At 49.1% G+C, this 19,456-nt stretch overlaps 1 protein-coding gene across 1 annotated transcript in view; it reads right to left on the minus strand.

The window, feature by feature from the left end:
• The window catches only part of nphp1 (nephronophthisis 1), a 127,377-nt gene that overhangs the window by 12,748 nt on the left and 95,173 nt on the right, over positions 1-19,456 (minus strand). The window contains exon 17 of the mRNA XM_085997859.1: positions 16,977-17,089. Coding sequence (XP_085853985.1) covers positions 16,977-17,089 — 113 coding nt within the window. The remainder of the gene's footprint in view (positions 1-16,976; positions 17,090-19,456) is intronic.

A 19,456-nucleotide genomic window follows, 5' to 3' on the forward strand; every position in this document is an offset into this window, starting at 1 on the left:
CAATGAAAGTAAACAAGGAAAATCATGCTGATTGGTGTACATTATTATCATAGCTTACAATTCTCTGTGATCAATGCAAATTAGACAAAGTACAAGAACTGGCCCAACTGGCCCGAAACCAGTAGCTTCCTCTGGCGATGAGAGTCAAACCATTGCCGCAGTGGGTTGGGCAGGGAATGTTATGGAATGTGTAGTAGGTGGAGCTGCCTCAGTGAGGGGGAGCTGCCTCAGTGAGGGGGAGCTGCCTCAGTGAGGGGGAGCTGCCTCAGTGAGGGGGAGCTGCCTCAGTGAGGGGGAAACAATCAGTATTAGTGAGCTAGGTTTTAGTCAAGGTTAACATGTCAACGGAGGAGTCATTGATTGTATATGGGGGCCCTTTTTAAAAAGGGAGTGGGCATTATGAGGAGAGATTATTTCTACAGGAACAGAGAAGGCTAGGAGATTTAACATGATGAGATGTTTTGATAAGAGTGAATAGTTAAAAAAACTATTTCCTCTGGTTAGGAAATCAGTGTTGAACAGTCATTCATTTAAAATTGTCACCAAGAGAGAGACCAATTTAATTAAATAAAACAAGGTCATATAGGGATGACAGTGCAGGTGGTGTGCTGCAACTGCAACATGTGGGAGTTTGTGGAGAGCATTGTGATCCCGGACAATCACGTTTGCAGTAAGTGCCTGCATCTTGGGGAACTTCAGCTCAGAGTTTTTGAGCTGGAGTCTGAGGTGCAGACATAGAAACATAGAAGATAGGAGCAGGAGTAGGCCATTCGGCCCTTCGAGCCTGCTCCGCCATTCAATGAGATCATGGCTGATCATCCAAATTCAGTACCCTGTCCCTGCCTTCTCCTCATATCCCTTGATCCTTTTAGCCTTAAGAAATATATCCAACTCCTTCTTGAATATATTTAATGAACTGGCCTCCACCGCCCTCTGTGGCAGAGAATTCCACAGGTTCACCACTCTCTGGGTGAAGAAATTCCTCCTCATTTCAGTCCTAATTGGCTTACCCCTTATCCTTAGACTATGACCCCTGGTTCTGGACTCCCCGGCCATCGGAAACATCCTTCCTGCATCTAGTCTGTCCAGGCCTGACAGAATTTTATAGGTTTCGATGAGATCCCCTCTCAATCTTCTAAACTCCAGTGAGTATAAACCCAATTGACACAATCTCTCCTCATACGTCATTCCTGCCATCCCAGGTATCAGCCTGGTGAATCTTCGCTGCACTCCTTCCATGGCAAGAACGTCCTTCCTCAGATAAGGCGACCAAAACTGCACACAATACTCAAGGTGCGGTCTCACCAAGGCCCTGTACAACTGCAGCAAGACATCCTTGTTCCTGTACTCGAACCCTCTTGCTACGAAGGCCAACATACCATTTGCCTTCTTAACCGCCTGCTGCACCTGCATGCTTACCTTCAGCAACTGGTGCACAAGAACACCCAGGTCTCTTTGCACTTCCCCTTCTCCCAATCTATTGCCATTCAAATAATAATCTGCCTTCCTGTTTTTGCCACCAAAGTGGATAACCTCACATTTATCCACATTATAGTGCATTTGCCATGTTTCTGCCCAATCACCCAACCTGTCCAAATCGTACTGGAGTTTCACGACATCCTCCTCACAGCATACCCTTCCACCCAGCTTTGTGTCATCTGCAAATTTGGAGATATTACATCCAATTCCCTCGTCCAGATCATTAATATATATTGTGAACAGCTGGGGTCCTAGGACCGATCCTTGCGGTACCCCACTAGCCACTCGGAAAACCACCATTTTATTCCAACTCTTTGCTTTCGGTCTGACAACCAGTTCTCTATCCAAGTCAATACCTTGCCCCCAATCCCATGTGCCTTAATCTTGCACGCTAATCTCTTATGCGGGACCTTATCGAAAGCCTTCTGAAAGTCCAAGTACACCACATCCACTGGTTCTCCCTTATCTATTTTACCAGTTACATCCTCAAAAAATTCCAGTAGATTAGTCAAGCATGATTTACCTTTTGTAAATCCTTGTTGACTTTGTCCGATCCTGTCACTGCTTTCCAAGTGCTCTGCTATTACATCTTTTATAATGGACTCTAGCATTTTCCCCACTACCGATGTCAGGCTTACCAGTCTATAATTCCCTGCTTTTTCTCCACCACCTTTTTTGAATAGTGGGGTAACATTAGCTACCCTCCAATCCATGGGTACTATTCAAGAGTCTATCGAATTCTGGAAGATGACCAGCAATGCTTCTACTATTTCTAGGGCCACTTCCTTAAGTACCCTGGGATGTAGATTATCAGGCCCTGGGGATTTATCGGCCTTCAGTCCCATCAATTTTCCTAACACCATTTCCCTACAAATACTGATTTCTTTCAGTTCCACCCTTTCATCAGACCCCATGTTCCCCGGCATCTCTGGGAGGTTATTTGTGTCCTCCTTTGTGAAGACAGAACCAAAATATGTATTTAGTTGGTCTGCCATTTCTTTGTTCCCCATTATAAATTCCCCTGATTCTGACTGCAAGGGACCTACGCTTGACTTCACCAATCTTTTTCTCTTCACATATCTATAAAAGCTTTTACAGTCAGTTTTTATGTTCCCTGCTAGCTTACTCTCATATTCCATTTTCCCTTTCTTAATTAATCCCTTTGTCCTCCTTTGTTGAATCCTAAACTGCTCCCAATCCTCAGGATTATTGCTTTTTCTGGCCAATTTATATGTCCTCTCCTTGGATCTTATGCTATCCCTAATTTCCCTTGTTAGCCACGGTTGAGTCACCTTTTTTGTTTTATTTTTATGCCAAACTGGGATGAACAAATTCTGTAGTTCATCCATTCGGTCTTTGAATGTTTTCCATTGCCTATCCACCGTCAACCCTTTGAGTGACATTCCCCAATCAATCCTACCCAACTCACTCCTCAGACCATCGTAGTTTCCTTTATTTAAATTGAGGACCCTAGTCTCTGAGTCAACTACTTCATTCTCCATCTTAATGAAGAATTCGATCATATTATGATCGCTCCGACCCAAGGGGCCTCGTACAAGACTGCTAATTAATCCTTTCTCGTTGCATAATACCCAATCTAAGATGGCCTGATCTCTGGTTGTTTCCTCGACATATTGGTCCAGGAAACCATCCCGTAAACACTCCAGGAATTCCTCCTCCACAGTATTGTTAAATGTAAGAAGTCACACAACACCAGGTTATAGTCCAACAGCTTTATTTGAAATCACAAGCTTTCGGAGCGCTGCTCCTTCTTCAGGTGAAGTGGAGAAATGCATAAAGACACAGCTTATATAGTCAGAGAATCATGTCAGATGTTTACAGGTAACCTTTCCAACTGCCATTTATCACACCTCGGCAGAGAGATAATCACAGCAGTCAAAGGTGTGAATGGTGTCCAAACAGGTCAGTCAGGGACCTGTTCCGATCGACAGTTCCGACGGGCCACAGCGAAAAATCGCATAGACCTCCTCAGAAGACAAACACGGGACACAACCAACAGAGTACCCTTCGTCGTCCAGTAATTCCCCGGAGCGGAGAAACTACGCCATGTTCTTCGCAGCCTTCAACATGTCATCGATGACGACGAACACCTCGCTAAGGCCATCCCCACGCCTCCACTACTCGCTTTCAAACAGCCGCCTAACCTCAAACAGACCATCGTTCGCTGCAAATTACCCAGCCTTCAGGAGAACAGCGACCACGACACCACACAACCCTGCCACAGCAACCTCTGCAAGACATGCCAGATCATCAACACAGATACCATCATCACACGTGAGGACACCACCCACCAGGTACATGGTACATACTCATGTGACTCGGCCAACGTTGTCTACCTCATACGTTGCAGGAAAGGATGCCCCCGGAGCATGGTACATCGGCGAGACCATGCAGACACTGCGACAACGGATGAACGGACACCGCGCAACAATCACCAGGCAGGAGTGTTCCCTCCCAGTCGGGGAACACTTCAGCAGTCAAGGACATTCAGCCTCCGATCTTCGGGTAAGCATTCTCCAAGGTGGCCTTCGAGACACACGACAACGCAAAATCGTCGAGCAGAAACTGATAGCCAAGTTCCGCACCCATGAGGACGGCCTCAACAGAGATCTTGGGTTCATGTCACGCTACATGTAACCCCACCTGATGCAGGGTCATCCAGACTCGAGTCGACATTGGCTTGTTCTCTCTACACAGATGCGGCCGGACCTGCTGTGATTTCCAGCCAAAAAAAATGTTTTTTGTCTGTTTTTTTGTTTTTCATACAGACCCCAGCATCTGCAATATTTGACCCCTTGTGACCCCACCTCATTGTTCTTTGATGTAATGTTTCCCTGACTGACCTGTTTGGACACCATTCACACCTTTGACTGCTGTGATTATCTCTCTGCCGAGGTGTGATAAATGGCAGTTGGAAAGGTTACCTGTAAACATCTGACATGATTCTCTGACTATATAAGCTGTGTCTTTATGCATTTCTCCACTTCACCTGAAGAAGGAGCAGCGCTCCGAAAGCTTGTGATTTCAAATAAAGCTGTTGGACTATAACCTGGTGTTGTGTGACTTCTTACATTTGTCCACCCCAGTCCAACTCCGGCATCACCACACCACAGTATTGTTACTAATTTGGTTAGCCCAATCTATATGTAAATTAAAGTCACCCATGATGACTGCTGTGCCCTTATTGCATGCTTCTTTAATTTCCCTTTTAATGCCATCCCCAACCTCCGTCTTACTGTTTGGAGGTCTATATGCCACTCCCACTAACGTTTTCTGACCCTTAGTATTTCTCAATTCTACCCATACAGATTCCACATCATCAGAGCTAATATCCTTCCTTACAATTGTGTTAATCCCTTCTTTAACCAGTAATGCTACCCCACCCCCCTTTCCTTTTTGCCTATCTTTCCTGAATATCGAATACCCCTGGATGTTGTGTTCCCAGCCTTGGCCATCCTTGAGCCACATTTCCGTAATCCCAACCATAATATGATAGAATTTTATATTCAGTTTGAAAGTGACTTAGTTAAATCCGGAACTTGAGGGGCGAGATTGGGAAACTACATTAAAAGGTATGACAGTAGACAATCAATGGCTAGCATTTAAAGAATTAATACATAATTTACAACAAATATACATTCCTTTAAGGCACAAAAACTGCACAGGAAAAGTGATCCAACTGTGGCTAACAAGAGAAGTTAAAGATAGTATTAGATCAAAGGAAGAGGCTTATATTGCTGCCAGAAAGAATAGTAAGCCTGAGGATTGGGAGCATTTCAGAATTCAGCAAAAGAGGACCAAGAAATTGATAAAGAAAGGTAAAATAGAATATGAGAGTAAACTTGCGAGAGACATAAAAACAGACTTTTAAAGCTTCTATAGGTATGTAGAAAGGAAAAGATTAACAAAAGTAAATGTGGGTTCCTTACAGGCTGAGACAGGAGAAATTATAATGGGGAACAAGAAAATGGCAGAGAAATTAAACAAATACTTTGGGCTGGATTTTAATTCAGGGGCGGGCTGGGGTCGTGTAATCCGCATTTCGTGTTATCCACCCGAATCTAAATCAATGTGGGAGATTGATGGAACCCATGGCCAATGAGTATTTCCAGTCTGAAAGTCGCCTCCGATGATGTCATCATTGCTGCTGCATTTAAGGTCTGCAACAAACCTTGCTTCTTCTGCAGACTGCCAAGCTTTTGGCCTTTCATGCTACAGGGACCTGGAGGAAGAATGGCCAGTCAGAGAGCTAGGGCTGCTCCGAGGTTTGATGACGTTGCCTTGCAGGCTTTAGTTGAGGGAGGAAGAGCTCATAAAGAGGTGCTCCTCCCTTCTTCAGGGAGGGAGAGGCCTCCCCAGCAGACCAAGGCTGTGTGGATCCAGGTGGCAGAGGAGGTCAACTCATTATCAGTAACCCGCAGAACCTGGATTCAATGCAGGAAGAGATTTCATGACTTTCTGCGCACTGGAAAAGTGAGTATGAATTTCCCATCACCCTCAATCTGATCCCCATTGCCTTTCCTCACCAGCACTTAGCTTTAGCAATCTCTTCCTCCACATCCCACTTGACACTGACATCCATGCACCCTTACCCATTCCCTCTCTCGCTATGGTCACATTCACCTAACTATTCGACTATGCAGCCCTCACACTCCCTATCACTGTGATGCTATGAAAACAACTGACAACACACAGGGAGGGCCCTTGGTCTTGCCACCTCACTCCATCTTTGTCACCTTCTAAGTATCTATGCTATGGAATCTCTACACTCAATCCTTCATTCTCACTCAACCTCCACTTTTCTCCCTCATTGCAGGAAAAGAGAGCTCACAATAAGCGAGAAAGAGCGAGGACAGGAGGAGGGCCACCCTCAGTAGCCCACCTCATCCCCTGGGAGGAGGCGGTCCTGGAGGTCATAGGAGTGGAGGAAGATGCGCAAGTGGGGGACGGACAGAGGGGTGCATCACAGCAAGCTGGTGACAGAATAGTTTTCCATCTCTCTCATTGACATTGCATGAGTCGCTGATAATGATTCTGAAGCTCTAACAGATGGACTAATGATCATCTGCAATATGCAATGTGCATGTAACCTTGGCATCACATCTCTGACTCTTTCCTTTACTCCCCCACAGGACCATCGCAAGCACCCGTCCCTACTAGCCAGGAGGAACAGCATGTGCCGCAAGACTCCTCAGAGGAAGCTGCAACCTCTGAGGGCGCAGCATCAGCAGAATTCAGCGCACCCAGCACCAGCACAGACACTCACACCTCGGTGGGACCTTTGGGACATAGAGTAGTGTTGTCACCTGGTGTATCACAGCTCACAAGTGAGCATCAGCAGATTGTGGAGACAGGGACAGCAATGGAGAGTCCTAGTCAGAGGGCACAGGTCTCTGCCAGCTCGGCTCAGCTGCATGTCGACCCTCTGCCTCTGGGTCCATCCATAAGATCAGTGGTGCTGGAACTCCAGGAACAGGTGCAGGAGTTTCTGGCAGGTTTTGTCTCCAGGGTCGCTGCAAGTGTGGAGCGAATGGAGCAGATTGTGGAGACAGGGACAGCAATGGAGAGTCCTAGTCAGAGGGCACAGGTCTCTGCCAGCTCGGCTCAGCTGCATGTCGACCCTCTGCCTCTGGGTCCATCCATAAGATCAGTGGTGCTGGAACTCCAGGAACAGGTGCAGGAGTTTCTGGCAGGTTTTGTCTCCAGGGTCGCTGCAAGTGTGGAGCGAATGGAGGAGTCCATAGCGAACATGAGCAGAGCCTTTGTGCAGTCATTGGCGCATGAACGCATCACCATGGAAAGGATGGCAACCTCCACGGAGGTGATAAGTCGCCAGAGTGCAGAAAACATGGTGAGTGTTCAGAATAGAATCACATCTCTGGAGGAGCGATGGTCATCTATTGAACAGAGAAACCAGACCTTCATGAAGTCCTTCTGAGTAGGACTGCCAGTGCAGATACGGGTCCCCATGGCAGCAAGGTGCTCTCAAGCCACTTGCAAGCGCTGAGGGGGACCTGACGCATGAGAGGGAAGTTGGTAGCAGACATCAAGGAAGTGGGGGCTCCTCTCCAAGCGCTCACACTTCCATGCCACTGCAGAGCCCTCGGTCAGAGCCCCACCAGAGTCCACACCCATCTGAGATCGGCGTCTCAGCCCCTGCACAGCCGCAGGAGCAGCAGACTGTTGACGAGCCCTCACAGGTTCGCAACCCCAGCGGATGCCCGCCAAAGGTGTCGAGATAGGAGCAGCAGGAAAGTGAGCAAGGGGCCTCCACATCTGCTGAAGCCACAGGGGAAGCACCACGTAGGAGCACGCGTAAGAGAAAGATACTGCACAAAAAGTCACAAGGGTAGTCACTTGGGTGAAATTTGATGTTTTCTGTGAAAAAGCCATCAGATGAATAACGCAAATAAAAAATCTGATGGCTACTGCTGTAGTTGTGGCGTGTGTCATTTCGCGAATGGGACTTCCACATTGAGGGCTTAGGATTACTTGCAATTGTCAGTATGGTGGTCAAATTGCTAGGAATCCGCTGGTCCTTGGCCATTGTCGATGCTCAGGTAAGAAGCTGCGAGGCAAAAGTGCTTGATTGGCTAGGCTAAGCAAATTTGGCCAAGATGAGTGCGTTCCTTGCATCCCGGGCAGCAATGTTCTCGCGTAATGCTGCCGCTGGTTGATGGGCCTCTGCAAGAGGTTCGTTTTCGCTCTCCTCCTCCTCCTCCTCATCTGAGGAGGATATGTAACAAGCCACCTGGTCCTCAGAAACCTGCAAGCCGCGACGCTGTGCCATGTTGTGAAGTGCACAGCAAACCACGACGATTCTGGAGACCCTGGCTGCTGAGTACTGCAGGGCTCCACCTGATCTATCCAGGCATCTGAAGCGCATCTTCAGCAAACCGATGGTTTGTTCAATTATGGCTCTGGTGGACATGTGGCTGGAGTTGTAGCTCTGCTCAGCTTCGTTGGATGGGCTCCTCAACGGCGTCATTAGCCACGTCTTCAGGGGATAGCCCTTGTCTCCAAGTAGCCATCCGTTAAGTTAGTCTGGCGGACTGAATAGCAGAGGCACACTAGACTGGCGCAGTATGAAGGAGTCATGGCAACTGCCAGGGTACTTGGCACAAACATGAAAAATTTCCTTCTTGTGGTCACACACCAGCTGAACGTTAAGGGAGTGGAAGCCCTTGCGGTTGACAAAAATACCTGGATTGCGATGGGGTGCCTTAAGGGACACGTGTGCAGTCAACGACGCCCTGCACCCTTGGAAAGCCTGCCAGATTAGCTAATCCAACCGCACGCGCCGTGGCACTCGCTTGATCCTTGGTGAAATGGATGTGATTGTGCGCGATGGCAAAGAGGGCATCGGTTACCTGCGTGATGCAAGTGTGTGCGGCCGCCTGGGAGATGCCGCTGATGTCTGCTGCTGATCCCTGGAATAAGCCTGAGGCAAAAAAGTTGAGTGCGGTGGTAAGGGTTGTCCACCTGGTCCTCTGGCCTGCAGGTGTTGTTACAGCATTGCACAGACATCACCCACTACTTCTCGCGAAAGTCGGAGCTGCCTTTGGCACTGCTGCTCAGACATGTTGAGGTAGCTGACCCTGTGTCTGTAGACCCTGTTTGGGGGGTATCTCCTGTGCCGACGGGCTTCCATGCACTGGCCCCTTCTGGCCTGTGCCGCTTCAGGTGGGTGAGCAGCAGCTTGGCGCTCCTGTTGTTGCTGCTGCTGTTGGTGTTGGTGCTGCTGTTGTTCCTGGTTCTGCTACTGCCGCGGCTGGTCTTCGTCCTCATCTAATGTCCAGAAGGGAAGGAAATAAATGGCTCCCATGCTTCTGGTATATGCCTCAGTTGAAGAAGCGCTCAGCGAAGGTGGCGAGAGGGGTTTCCCAGGAGGTCACACTGGAGATGGGTGTCAGGCTCCAAACTTCCACAGCTGTGGTTATGCCTTCTAAAAGTTCCCCCAGACCTGAGACTACAAAGTCCTGCCACCTGCAAATGATGGCTGATCAAATCTCCTCTTTAATGGTTGAGCTGCAGCTGATAGTCAGCAATCCAATTGTGCTCCCGCCAGGTTTCACCGTCGTGTTTCAGAACAGGCGTGTTTCACGTGGGAAAAGGGTTAAAATCGCAAAGGCCTTTCAAAATGGCATTATAGAGGCAATTTAGTGCTTGTTAAGGGTCTTAACGGCCTATCCTGCCTCTTGGAGGCGGGACGGAGACAGGACCATTAGACACGAATTAATGAAAATTGCTTGGAGGAGGGATGGAGGCGGGGTTGGGCCCGCACGCCAGTTTTTGCAATTTTAACCCCGCACACACCTCCAATCCCGCCTCCACGGCCCAATGAAAATCCTGCCCTTTGTGTCTGTCTTCACGGAAGAAGATGCAAAAACCTTCCTGGAAATAGCGGAGAACCAAGGCTCTAGTGAGAATGAAGAACTGAAAGAAATTAGAAATTAGAATTTAGTAAAAAAATAGTACTGGAAAAATTAATGGGACTGAAAGCCGATAAATCCCCTGGACCTGATGGCCTACATCCTAGGGTTTTGAAAGAGGTGGCTATAGAGATAGTGGATGCATTGGTTGTTATTTTCCAAAATTCCATAGATTCTAGAACAGTTCCCGTGGATTGGAAGGTAGCAAATGTAACCCCACTATTTAAGAGAGGAGGGAGAGAGAAAACTGGGAACTACAGACCAGTTAGCCTGACATCAGTAGTTGGGAAAATGCTAGAATCTATTATTAAGGACGTGATAACAGGGCACTTAGAAAATAATAATAGGTTTGGGCAGAGTCAACATGGATTTATGAAAGGGAAATTATGTTTGACAAATCTGTTAGAATTTTTTGAGGTTGTAACTATATATGAATAGATAAGGGGGAACCAGTGGATGTGGTGTATTTGGATTTTCAGAAGGCATTCAATAACGTGCCACACAAGAAGTTATTAAACAAAATAAGGGCTCATGGGATTGGGGGTAATATACTAGCATGGCTTGAGGATTGGTTAACGGACAGAAAACAGAGAGTTGTAATAAACGGGTCATTTCGGGTTGGCAGGCTGTAACTAGTGGGGTACCGCAAGGATCAGTGCTTGGGCCTCAGCTATTCACAATCTACATCAATGATTTGGATGAGGGGATCTAATGTAATGTATCCAAGTTTGCTGATGATACAAAGCTGGGTGGGAATGTAAGTTGTGAGGAGGATGCAAGGAGGCTTCAAGGGGATATAGACAGGCCAAGTGAGTGGGCAAGAACATGGCAAATGTAATATAATGTGGAGAAATGTGAAGTTATCCACATTGGTAGGAAAAATAGAAAAGCAGAGTAATTTTTAAATGGTGAGAGATTGGGAAATGTTGGTGTTCAGAGGGACCTGGGTGTCCTTGTACACAAATCACTGAAAGTTAACATGCAGGTACAGCAAGCAATTAGGAAAGCAAATGGTATGTTGGCCTTTATTACAAGAGGATTTGAGTATAAGAGTGAAGGGCCTAGAAATTCAGTATAGCCACGTTTGGGGCGCAACAGCCGGGCGGCCGCTAAAGTTTGCGCCCGGCGCAACTTCGCGCCACCTTCGCCGATATTCAGTGGCATCGCCCCAAGAGGTTGCTGCTGCGCTAAAACAGGCGATGCACGACTATCATTAGGCGCTAAGCCGGCGGCCCGGGGCGATACCCCCGAGGGCGGGCGCAGCGCAGGTGCGGTGAGTTGCTGATTGACGGCAGACACTCTGGCGCCGGTCAGCTCTTAAAGGGGGAGGGTGGATTTGTTTGCCTGCCACGCCCTGCACACTGCAGCCCTGAAGCAAGGCCTGACCACTGCTGCTTCATCTGTGCAATGCCCAGGGCTATGGAGAAGGCCAGGGAGAGAGCGCAGCGCTTCAGCGACGGTGACCTGAGGGTGCTGGTTGGCGCAGTGGAGCGCAGGCGCCATGTTCTGTTCCCTGAAGGTGGCAGGAGGCCGCTGCCCAGCGCCTATCGGAAAGCCTGGAGGGAGGTGTCAAACAGGGTGACCTCCAACAGCGTGGTTGCCAGGACACCTGTGCAATGCCGGAAAAAATTCAACGACCTCACTCGGGTTGTCAGGGTGAGTACCCTTTCCAGTGTCCTCCTCATCCCTGCATGTGCACCTCAGTTTATGGGCAAAGGGACCTGAAAGCCCTAATGCCCAGCCCTCATCCAGCAGCTATGGGACTGTCATGAAAATCACTTGCACATTCAGCACTTTACACACTGTACAAGCTATTCGACCATGGGAGGCAGTACAGCCAAGATCAGGGCTTCACACTGTCAGGGCTAGTCCACCATGGGAGGCAGTGCAGACAAGATCAGGGCTTCACACTGTCAGGGCTAGTCCACCATGGGAGGCAGTGCAGACAAGATCAGGGCTTCACACTGTCAGGGCTAGTCCACCATGGGAGGCAGTGCAGACAAGATCAGGGCTTCACACTGTCAGGGCTAGTCCACCATGGGAGGCAGTGCAGACAAGATCAGGGCTTCACACTGTACTTAGAGGCCGTCCTTTCTCTTGCAGGCCAAGGTGGCGCACAACCGGAGGCAGCAGCGTGAGACCGGGGGAGGCCGTCCTGACCTCAAAGAGCTCTCCGACCTGGACCAGCGTGTGGAGCGCATTATGGCAGGCCGGCTGATTGGCCCCGTCGCCAGTGGAGATGCCGACCCTGTTCTGGGCCCCAATGGTAAGGGCATCACCTTTTTGACCTCTCTCTTTCCACTTGCGCCTCAGAACAGCATCCTTTGCCACTGTCCGACCAATGCAGTGGATAGCAGCACGCCTGCCTCCCTCGCTGCTGCCCTGTCCTCACTCTAAAGCAACTCTTGTGCCTCCCTGCTTTCAGATGGTGAATCGCCAGGTGAGGAGGCGGGCCCTCAAGCTGCCACTGTCAGTGATTCTGAATTTGAGGAAGAGGAAGCCGGCCCATCAGTGTTACCCTCAGCCGAGGCAGCCCATGGCGATGATGGGGACACGTCTTCCCTGGAGGGGAGCCGGGGGAAGGGTCAGAGGAGAGTGAAGCTCCGGGGCCCAGCGGCCTGCAGCAACGCGGGAGGGGTGGGGAAGCTCGGCGGACTTCTCCCCGGAGGGTGAGTGCGGCCTCCAGTCCTGCGACGGTGAGCGCAGAGGAGGTGCGGCTCCTAGAGGAAATGGCCGCCCAGGCTGAGCGCAGGCACACTGAGCTCATGGCTACAGTGGCAAGGATGCCTGACTCCATAGAGTCACTGTCAAGGAGTGTGCAGGAATTCGGGGCAGCACAGGCGGCTTCTAGCCAAGTGCTCAGTCGTGCCGTCCATTCACTGGCTGGTGTCATGCGGACACAGACCAGGGCCACACGGGCACTAACTGCTGCCACCCTCGCTGGATCGGCCAGGCATCGCCAGGGCACTCGCCGCAGCAGCCCAGCAGTCTGTGCTTCAGCAGATTGCTGCGCATGCTGCAGTGCTGGCCCGTGTGAGTGCCACTGTCTCAGGCGACCAGGGAGTACCTGTGATCTGTCAGGTTGGCAGCATTCCTGCAGCCGACACTGCCACTCCTCCATTGCAGCTGCCACCAGCCACTGGACAGAGTGCTGCCGCACAAGCAGAGTTGCAGCAGTCAGCAGCCGGCCCCTCCAGGGCCAGAGCTGGTCCAGGCCGACCCCCAAGAGCATCTCACGTCTCGCCATGTGACCCTCAGCAGCCTTCCCCCAGCCTTGCTGCAGCCACTGGGGTCCCATTGAGGAGGAGCTGCAGGGCGGGCAGGGGCCAGTCACGGATGCGAAAGGCATCACCCTCGCAGGCCAAAAAGTAGAAGGTGTGCCCAAATGTTTGGTTTCACATGCAAAGGCCGAGACTGTTCGATGTGTGTTTTTTGAAAGGCCGAGACTGTTCGATATGTGTTTTTTGAAAGGCCGAGACTGGTCGATTTGTGTTTTTTGGGGGGGCTTCTCTCCATTAGTTTGTAATGTGGGAAGGGCAGAGGTTTCCAAGTAATAAATGTTCTTAAATCGCACTGTCCATGCTTTATTTTGGAAGTCCTGGTTGCCCTGCTCAGCTGAGGGCTTGTGTAGCGGCTACATTCATCTGGTGACATTGGCACAAGCCATTCCCTGAGAGGGGGCCTAGAACCGACGTTCAATAGGCCGCCGACGGGCGGCCCTTGCACTTTCTGCCTCCCTCCTGTGCTGGTCCTCCTCCTCCTCCTCCTCCTCAGGTGGTCCTCCAATCTCTGGTGGCAGTGGCTGAGTCCTGCGGATAGCCAGGTTGTGCAGCATGCAGCACACGACCACGAAATGGGAGACTCGCTCAGGCGAATATTGTAGGGCTCCTCCGGAACGATCCAGACAGCGGAACCGTTGCTTCAGGACGCCAATTGTTTGCTCAATGATGTTCCTGATTGCTTGATGGCTGTCATTGTATCCCTCTTCAGCAGGGGTGCTGGGCGCACGGAGCGGGGTCATCAGCCAGGTGCACAAAGGATAGCCTTTGTCCCCGAGAAGCCATCCTCGTGGGTGAGGCTGGGCCTCGAACATGTCTGCCACAGAAGTCTGGCGCAGGATGAAGGCATTGTGGCTGCTGCCTGGAAAGCGGGCATTGACAGCTAGGATGAGCTGCCTGTGGTCACACACCAACTGCACGTTGAGCGAATGGTAGCCCTTCCGGTTGCGGTAATCCTCGGCATTCTCCAGAGGTGCCCGCAAAGCCACATGCGTGCAGTCAATGGCGCCCTGCACCATGGGGAAGCCCGCTAATGCTGCAAAGCCCATTGCACGCTGTTGCTGCTTGACAAGGGCCATGGAGGAGGAGATGAACTGACGTCTCCTTCTGAAAAGGGCATTGGTCACCTGGCGGATGCAGCAATGCATGGCAAACTGGGAAATGTCCCCAGTAGCGGATTGGAAGGAGCCGGTGGCATAGAAGTTGAGAGACACCGTCACCTTCACTGCCACCGACAGAGACGTCCTGCTCCTCAGATGTGGCTGCAGATCTCCGCGAAGCAGGTGGCGGTTCTCAGTGACCACCGCCCTTCGGAATCGCAGCCTCCGAACACACTGCTCGTCAGACATGTTCAGATATGAGAACTGCTGGCGGTATACCCTGGGTGGGTAAGGCCTCCTTTGCCGACGCCTGTTGCCCCCTCTCCGTCTGGCCATGACTGCCACTCTCTCACGGCGTCTGTGAGCCCTTTGAATGCAATGGAGAAGGCCAACGTTTGCACCCATTGCAGCCCCCATTATATGTTTGCAATCAATGATATGGCTCTGAAGTTAAAGACAAGTGGAAAGCTGTGGCCTGAAGCCACAAGTACCTGTGCGAGTGTTGAGCCAAACCAGGAAGCTCTCTACCTTTGTCTCTCTGCAAAGATCCGTCTCTCACAAAGAAGGAGTGTTGCAAAATGGCTGCCTTTTCTACTGCAGGAGGAGTGCCCTTTAATTTGCGCCCCCCGCGCCCCGCAGCGACTGAGGACCGTTCCCCTCTACCAGTCGCTAGGGGCGCCAGGCGCACAATAGGCTGGCGCCACTGAATTTCCGGTTTGGGGCGAACAAAGGGCGTTGCACGATGAAATGACGTCAGGATCTGTGCGCGCAGCTGAGCGCACGCAAAGGCTTTGCGCCGCCGCTAAATCTTTACTGAAGTTGGGGAGAGGCGCAGATCGCGCTGCGCCCGGCCGCCAGCCGCCTAGCGCCCAACATCTCCTCCTCCTAAGGCGCTAGCGGCTGGCGCAAACAACTGAATTTCTAGGCCAAGATGTCTTACTGCAATTATATAGGGCCCTGGTGAGACCACACCTGGAGTATTGTGCACAGTTTTGTTCTCCTTCCCTAAGGAAGGATATACTTGCCATAGAGGGAGTGCAACTAAGGTTCACCAGACTGGTTCCTGGGATGGGGGGATTGTCCTATGAGGAGAGATTGAGTAGACTAAACCTATATTCTCTAGAGTTTAGAAGAATGAGGTGTGATCCCATTGAAACATACAAAATTCTTACAGGGCTTGACAGGGTAGATGCAGGGAGGATGTTTCCCCTGTGTGGGGAGTCTAGAACCAGGGGTCACAGTCTCAGAATAAGGGGTCGGCCATTTAGGACTGATGAGGAGAAATCTCTTCACTCGGGGTGGTGAATCTTTGGAATTCTCTACCCCAGAGGGCTGTGGAGGCTCAGTCGTTGAGTATATTCAAGACAGAGATCAATAGACTTTTGAATATTAAGGGAATCAAGGGATATGGGGATAGTGTAGGAAAGTGGAGATGAGGTAGAAGATCGGCCATGATCTTACTGAATGGCAGAGCAGGCTCGAAGGGCCAAATGGCCTACTCCTGCTCTTATTTCTTATGTTCTTAGAGAGATTAGGACAAATTTCTTCACACAGAAGGTTGCTTAAGCATGGAATAGATTGCCACAGGGAGTGGTTAAGGCAGAGATCATTGCATCTTTTAAAGGTACATTAACTAAATATTTGAAGCAGAGGAAGATACAGTTATGGGGACAGAGTAAGCAGTAGGATTAGTTTTGGATTGCTCTTGCAAAGAGCCAGCACAGAAACAATGCGCAAAAGAATGATTCTCCTTCTGTGCTGTAAACCTCTATGGTTCTTTGACCGTGCATACCTTTGTGACAAAAATGACAATATGTGCAATTGTGCCATAGACTTTTTCCATGGGTATATTTATACTTTATTTTCTTATTTCACCCTCACACAACAAATTGCTGGACCCAGTAGCTCATCACCCAACATGCCACGGTACTGGTACTCTCTCAGCACTAATGGTTTTTACTACTTTAAAAAGATCAAACAATACCAATGTACTGATCAGTGTTGTTGAAACAATTCCCAGTGATGGGCACCCCAGTTACAAATCTTACATAATTTCAATCCAGCTGAGATAGCAACAGCAGAAGATCAACAGTATTTTAATTACAGAGCCTGCAGCAATGAGGTTTCACTCTCACTAATTTGCTCCCCTTCGTTACTCCCCCGATTGCTAAGGCTCTAGTCTCCCTCCATTAGTTTACCAAGTGGCCATGATTCATATGTAAGCCTTGACGATGAGTGAGGACAAGATTAAGCTCAGCTGTGATATCCCCAGCCGGACATATCACAGCTGAGCTCAATCTTGTCTTCACCTGACATTTGCCGGCTCTTATTTCAGTAAGGGGTCACCGGACAGCAATCAGGAGCAGGAAACCTGGCCGATCCTCTCTTCCCCAACCCAGGGGCACTTCGGCCAATTGTGGCATCCCTGCCATCTCCACAGCTGAGATTAGCTAACTCAGCACAGACCAGGGTTTGAACCTGGCTCATTCCTGGCCTGTATGGCTCAGCGACTCACTGTGTAAACTCGATCAACCATCAGTTGAACCTGAAAATAAATTGCTTTTAGCATATATGTATTTTCCCAGTGTAACACATTGGAACGAGCCACAGCACACAGTAGCTTTCACTTTTGGATGTAGTGCAGGCTTTTGGCCTAGTGTTCTCACCAGCACTTTGTATATTGATTCGGTCTTTAAGAAGCACATCTGCAAGTAACTGTCGATAAAATGCCAGCAGGTGGATGTAGCACTTGGGGCCGACCAGAGTTTCTGGAAGCAAGCTGTAAATAAAATAAGCAATTATTTAATAGGAGTCAATCATCAGGAACAGAACTGTAACTGCTACACCAGATCTCCAGGCTGTAGGCCTATACTGTTCCACAGCTTCTGCAGTGTCCACACATTGAATGCTAATAAACTGATTAAATTGCAGCATGTGACTATACTATTTCTCTGCATCATTGCTTAAATATAACTTTGGGCCTAATTTACTGAATATTCTGTTGCATTGTATTCAACTTGTATTAAACAGAGTATCATATGTGTTTCTCTGTGACACAACACTCATGCCTCTCATAGGCCTGGCTGGTCATCCGTTACGTAGTTAGGTAAACTCATTTATGTGTTTAATCACAACGTGAATTGTGTGGTATGCTCTATCACTTATACATTACTTTTTTATGCTGAAGTTCATTATCATCTAAAATGCTCTTCTGAGGCTTCAATAAATACAAATTAAGTTTATTTATTTTGTTCAGTTCATAAAAGTTTTTGTTTAAGTCAGTGCTTTACTACAAAACAAATCTAGTGAAATTTCTCATCAGAAGAACTGTGGCTGCTTTGATTAATGCAGATGTATGACATAGAGTGACTTTATTTTAGAATTAGCAGCTTAAAGCCATAGTAAGTAAAGGTTTAAACTGGACTAATGGCTAATTTTTATCCCACTTGCGGACTTGTGGAAAATGGCAGTCCAGGCATTGAGGTTACTTTGGAAGGTCCTAGTGCCGCTTTGAAAATCCTAATGCAGATTTTTTTAGACTTCTGTCCTTTTAAGCTAATTTTCTCCCCTTCTTCCACCCCCCCACCCCCTCATTAAGCCATGGATTCCTTGTTGTAGTACAGTCCTACAGGTAATGGTTACTCTCCAGTACCTCATCAAAGTGATCATCCTTAATGTGCGAGACTGGACTGTGAGCGTCGGCAGGCCATTTCAACCATATTAGCCATCACATCCAATTCCGATCCTGTTCCCATCCAACATCCACTAACACACACTGGATAGGGATCGGGTCAGGGACACGGAAAGATCTTTTTCCCCCTTAAAGGGCCCCTGAAGCCAAATGCAGGATACCTATTGCTGCTCAGCCAGCTCAGCACAGATTGGAATCATGTCTAGGACTTGAGTCCAATTACTCAATGCCTTAACCAGCTGATGTCGGTAGCCTTCACTGTTTACGAGAAAATAAGTTTAAAAAAATATATTCATTCTTGGGGTGTGGGCGCCATTGGCATTTATTGTTAATCCCTAGATGCCCTTGAGAAGGTGGTGGAGAGGTTTAGGAGTCAAGAGGTGAGCCACTCGCTGCAAGATACCCAGCCTCTGACCTGCTCTAGCAGCCATGGAATTTATATGGCTGGTCCATGGTGACCCCCAGGATATTGATGGTGGGGTTCAGCAATGGTAATGCCATTGAGTGTCAAGGAGAGGTGGTTAGGCTCCCTCTTGTTGGAGATGGTCATTCCCTCGAATTTTACTTGCCACTCAACCGGCCAAGCCTGGATGATGTCCAGGTCTTGCTGTATGCAGGCATGAACTGCTTCATTATCGGAGAAATTATGAATGGAGCTGAACACTGTGCATGTAGGTTATTCTCTCATGTTGGTTCTCTCACTATCTGCTGCTAGCCCAGTCAGGCAGATATGTCTTTCACAACATGGACATACCCAGGGACAGTGATGGAGGAGCCTGGGACGTTGGCTGAAAGGTATGATTCTGTGAGTATGATTGTCAGGTTGTTGCTTGACTAGTGTGTGGAACAGCTCTCCCAATTTTGGGACAAATCCCCAAATATTAGTGAGGAGGACTTTGCAGGGTTGACTGGGCTGGGTGTGCCTTTGCCGTGGCCGAGTCTGGTGCTTAGTTCGAGGCCGGGAGTTCCGTCCAATTTTATTCTTCTTATAGTTTTTCATCTGTCATCTGTCACACTTGAAAGTTTGCCGGTGCACTGTAGTTGTTGTATGTACTCTCTATAAGATGCATCAGAGCAACTCACCAAACCTATTGTGACAGCACCTCACAAACCTGCAGCCTCTACCACCGAACAGGACAGGAATAGCAACATCGTGGGAACACCATCACCTCCAAATACCCAACCATCTCAGCTTGGGCATAGATCACTGTTCCTTCATCATTGCTGGGCCAAAATCCTGGGATTTTCTAACTAATATCATCATGGGAGCACCATTATAAGATCCAGCAGCTCAAGAAGAAAGTCCACTATCACCTTCTCAGAGGAATGAGGGAAAGGAGCAATGGCAATAAATGTGGTATTGTCAGTGTTGACCACATCCCTAGACAAAATAAAAAAACATATTCTTACAGCACAGAAGAAGCCATTGGGCCCATTGCATCTGTGCTGGCTCTC

This window comes from Somniosus microcephalus, chromosome 9 (assembly GCF_052327205.1).
Source record: "Somniosus microcephalus isolate GS21.2 chromosome 9, FLI_Smic_1.0, whole genome shotgun sequence".
NCBI classification, from domain to species: domain Eukaryota; kingdom Metazoa; phylum Chordata; class Chondrichthyes; order Squaliformes; family Somniosidae; genus Somniosus; species Somniosus microcephalus.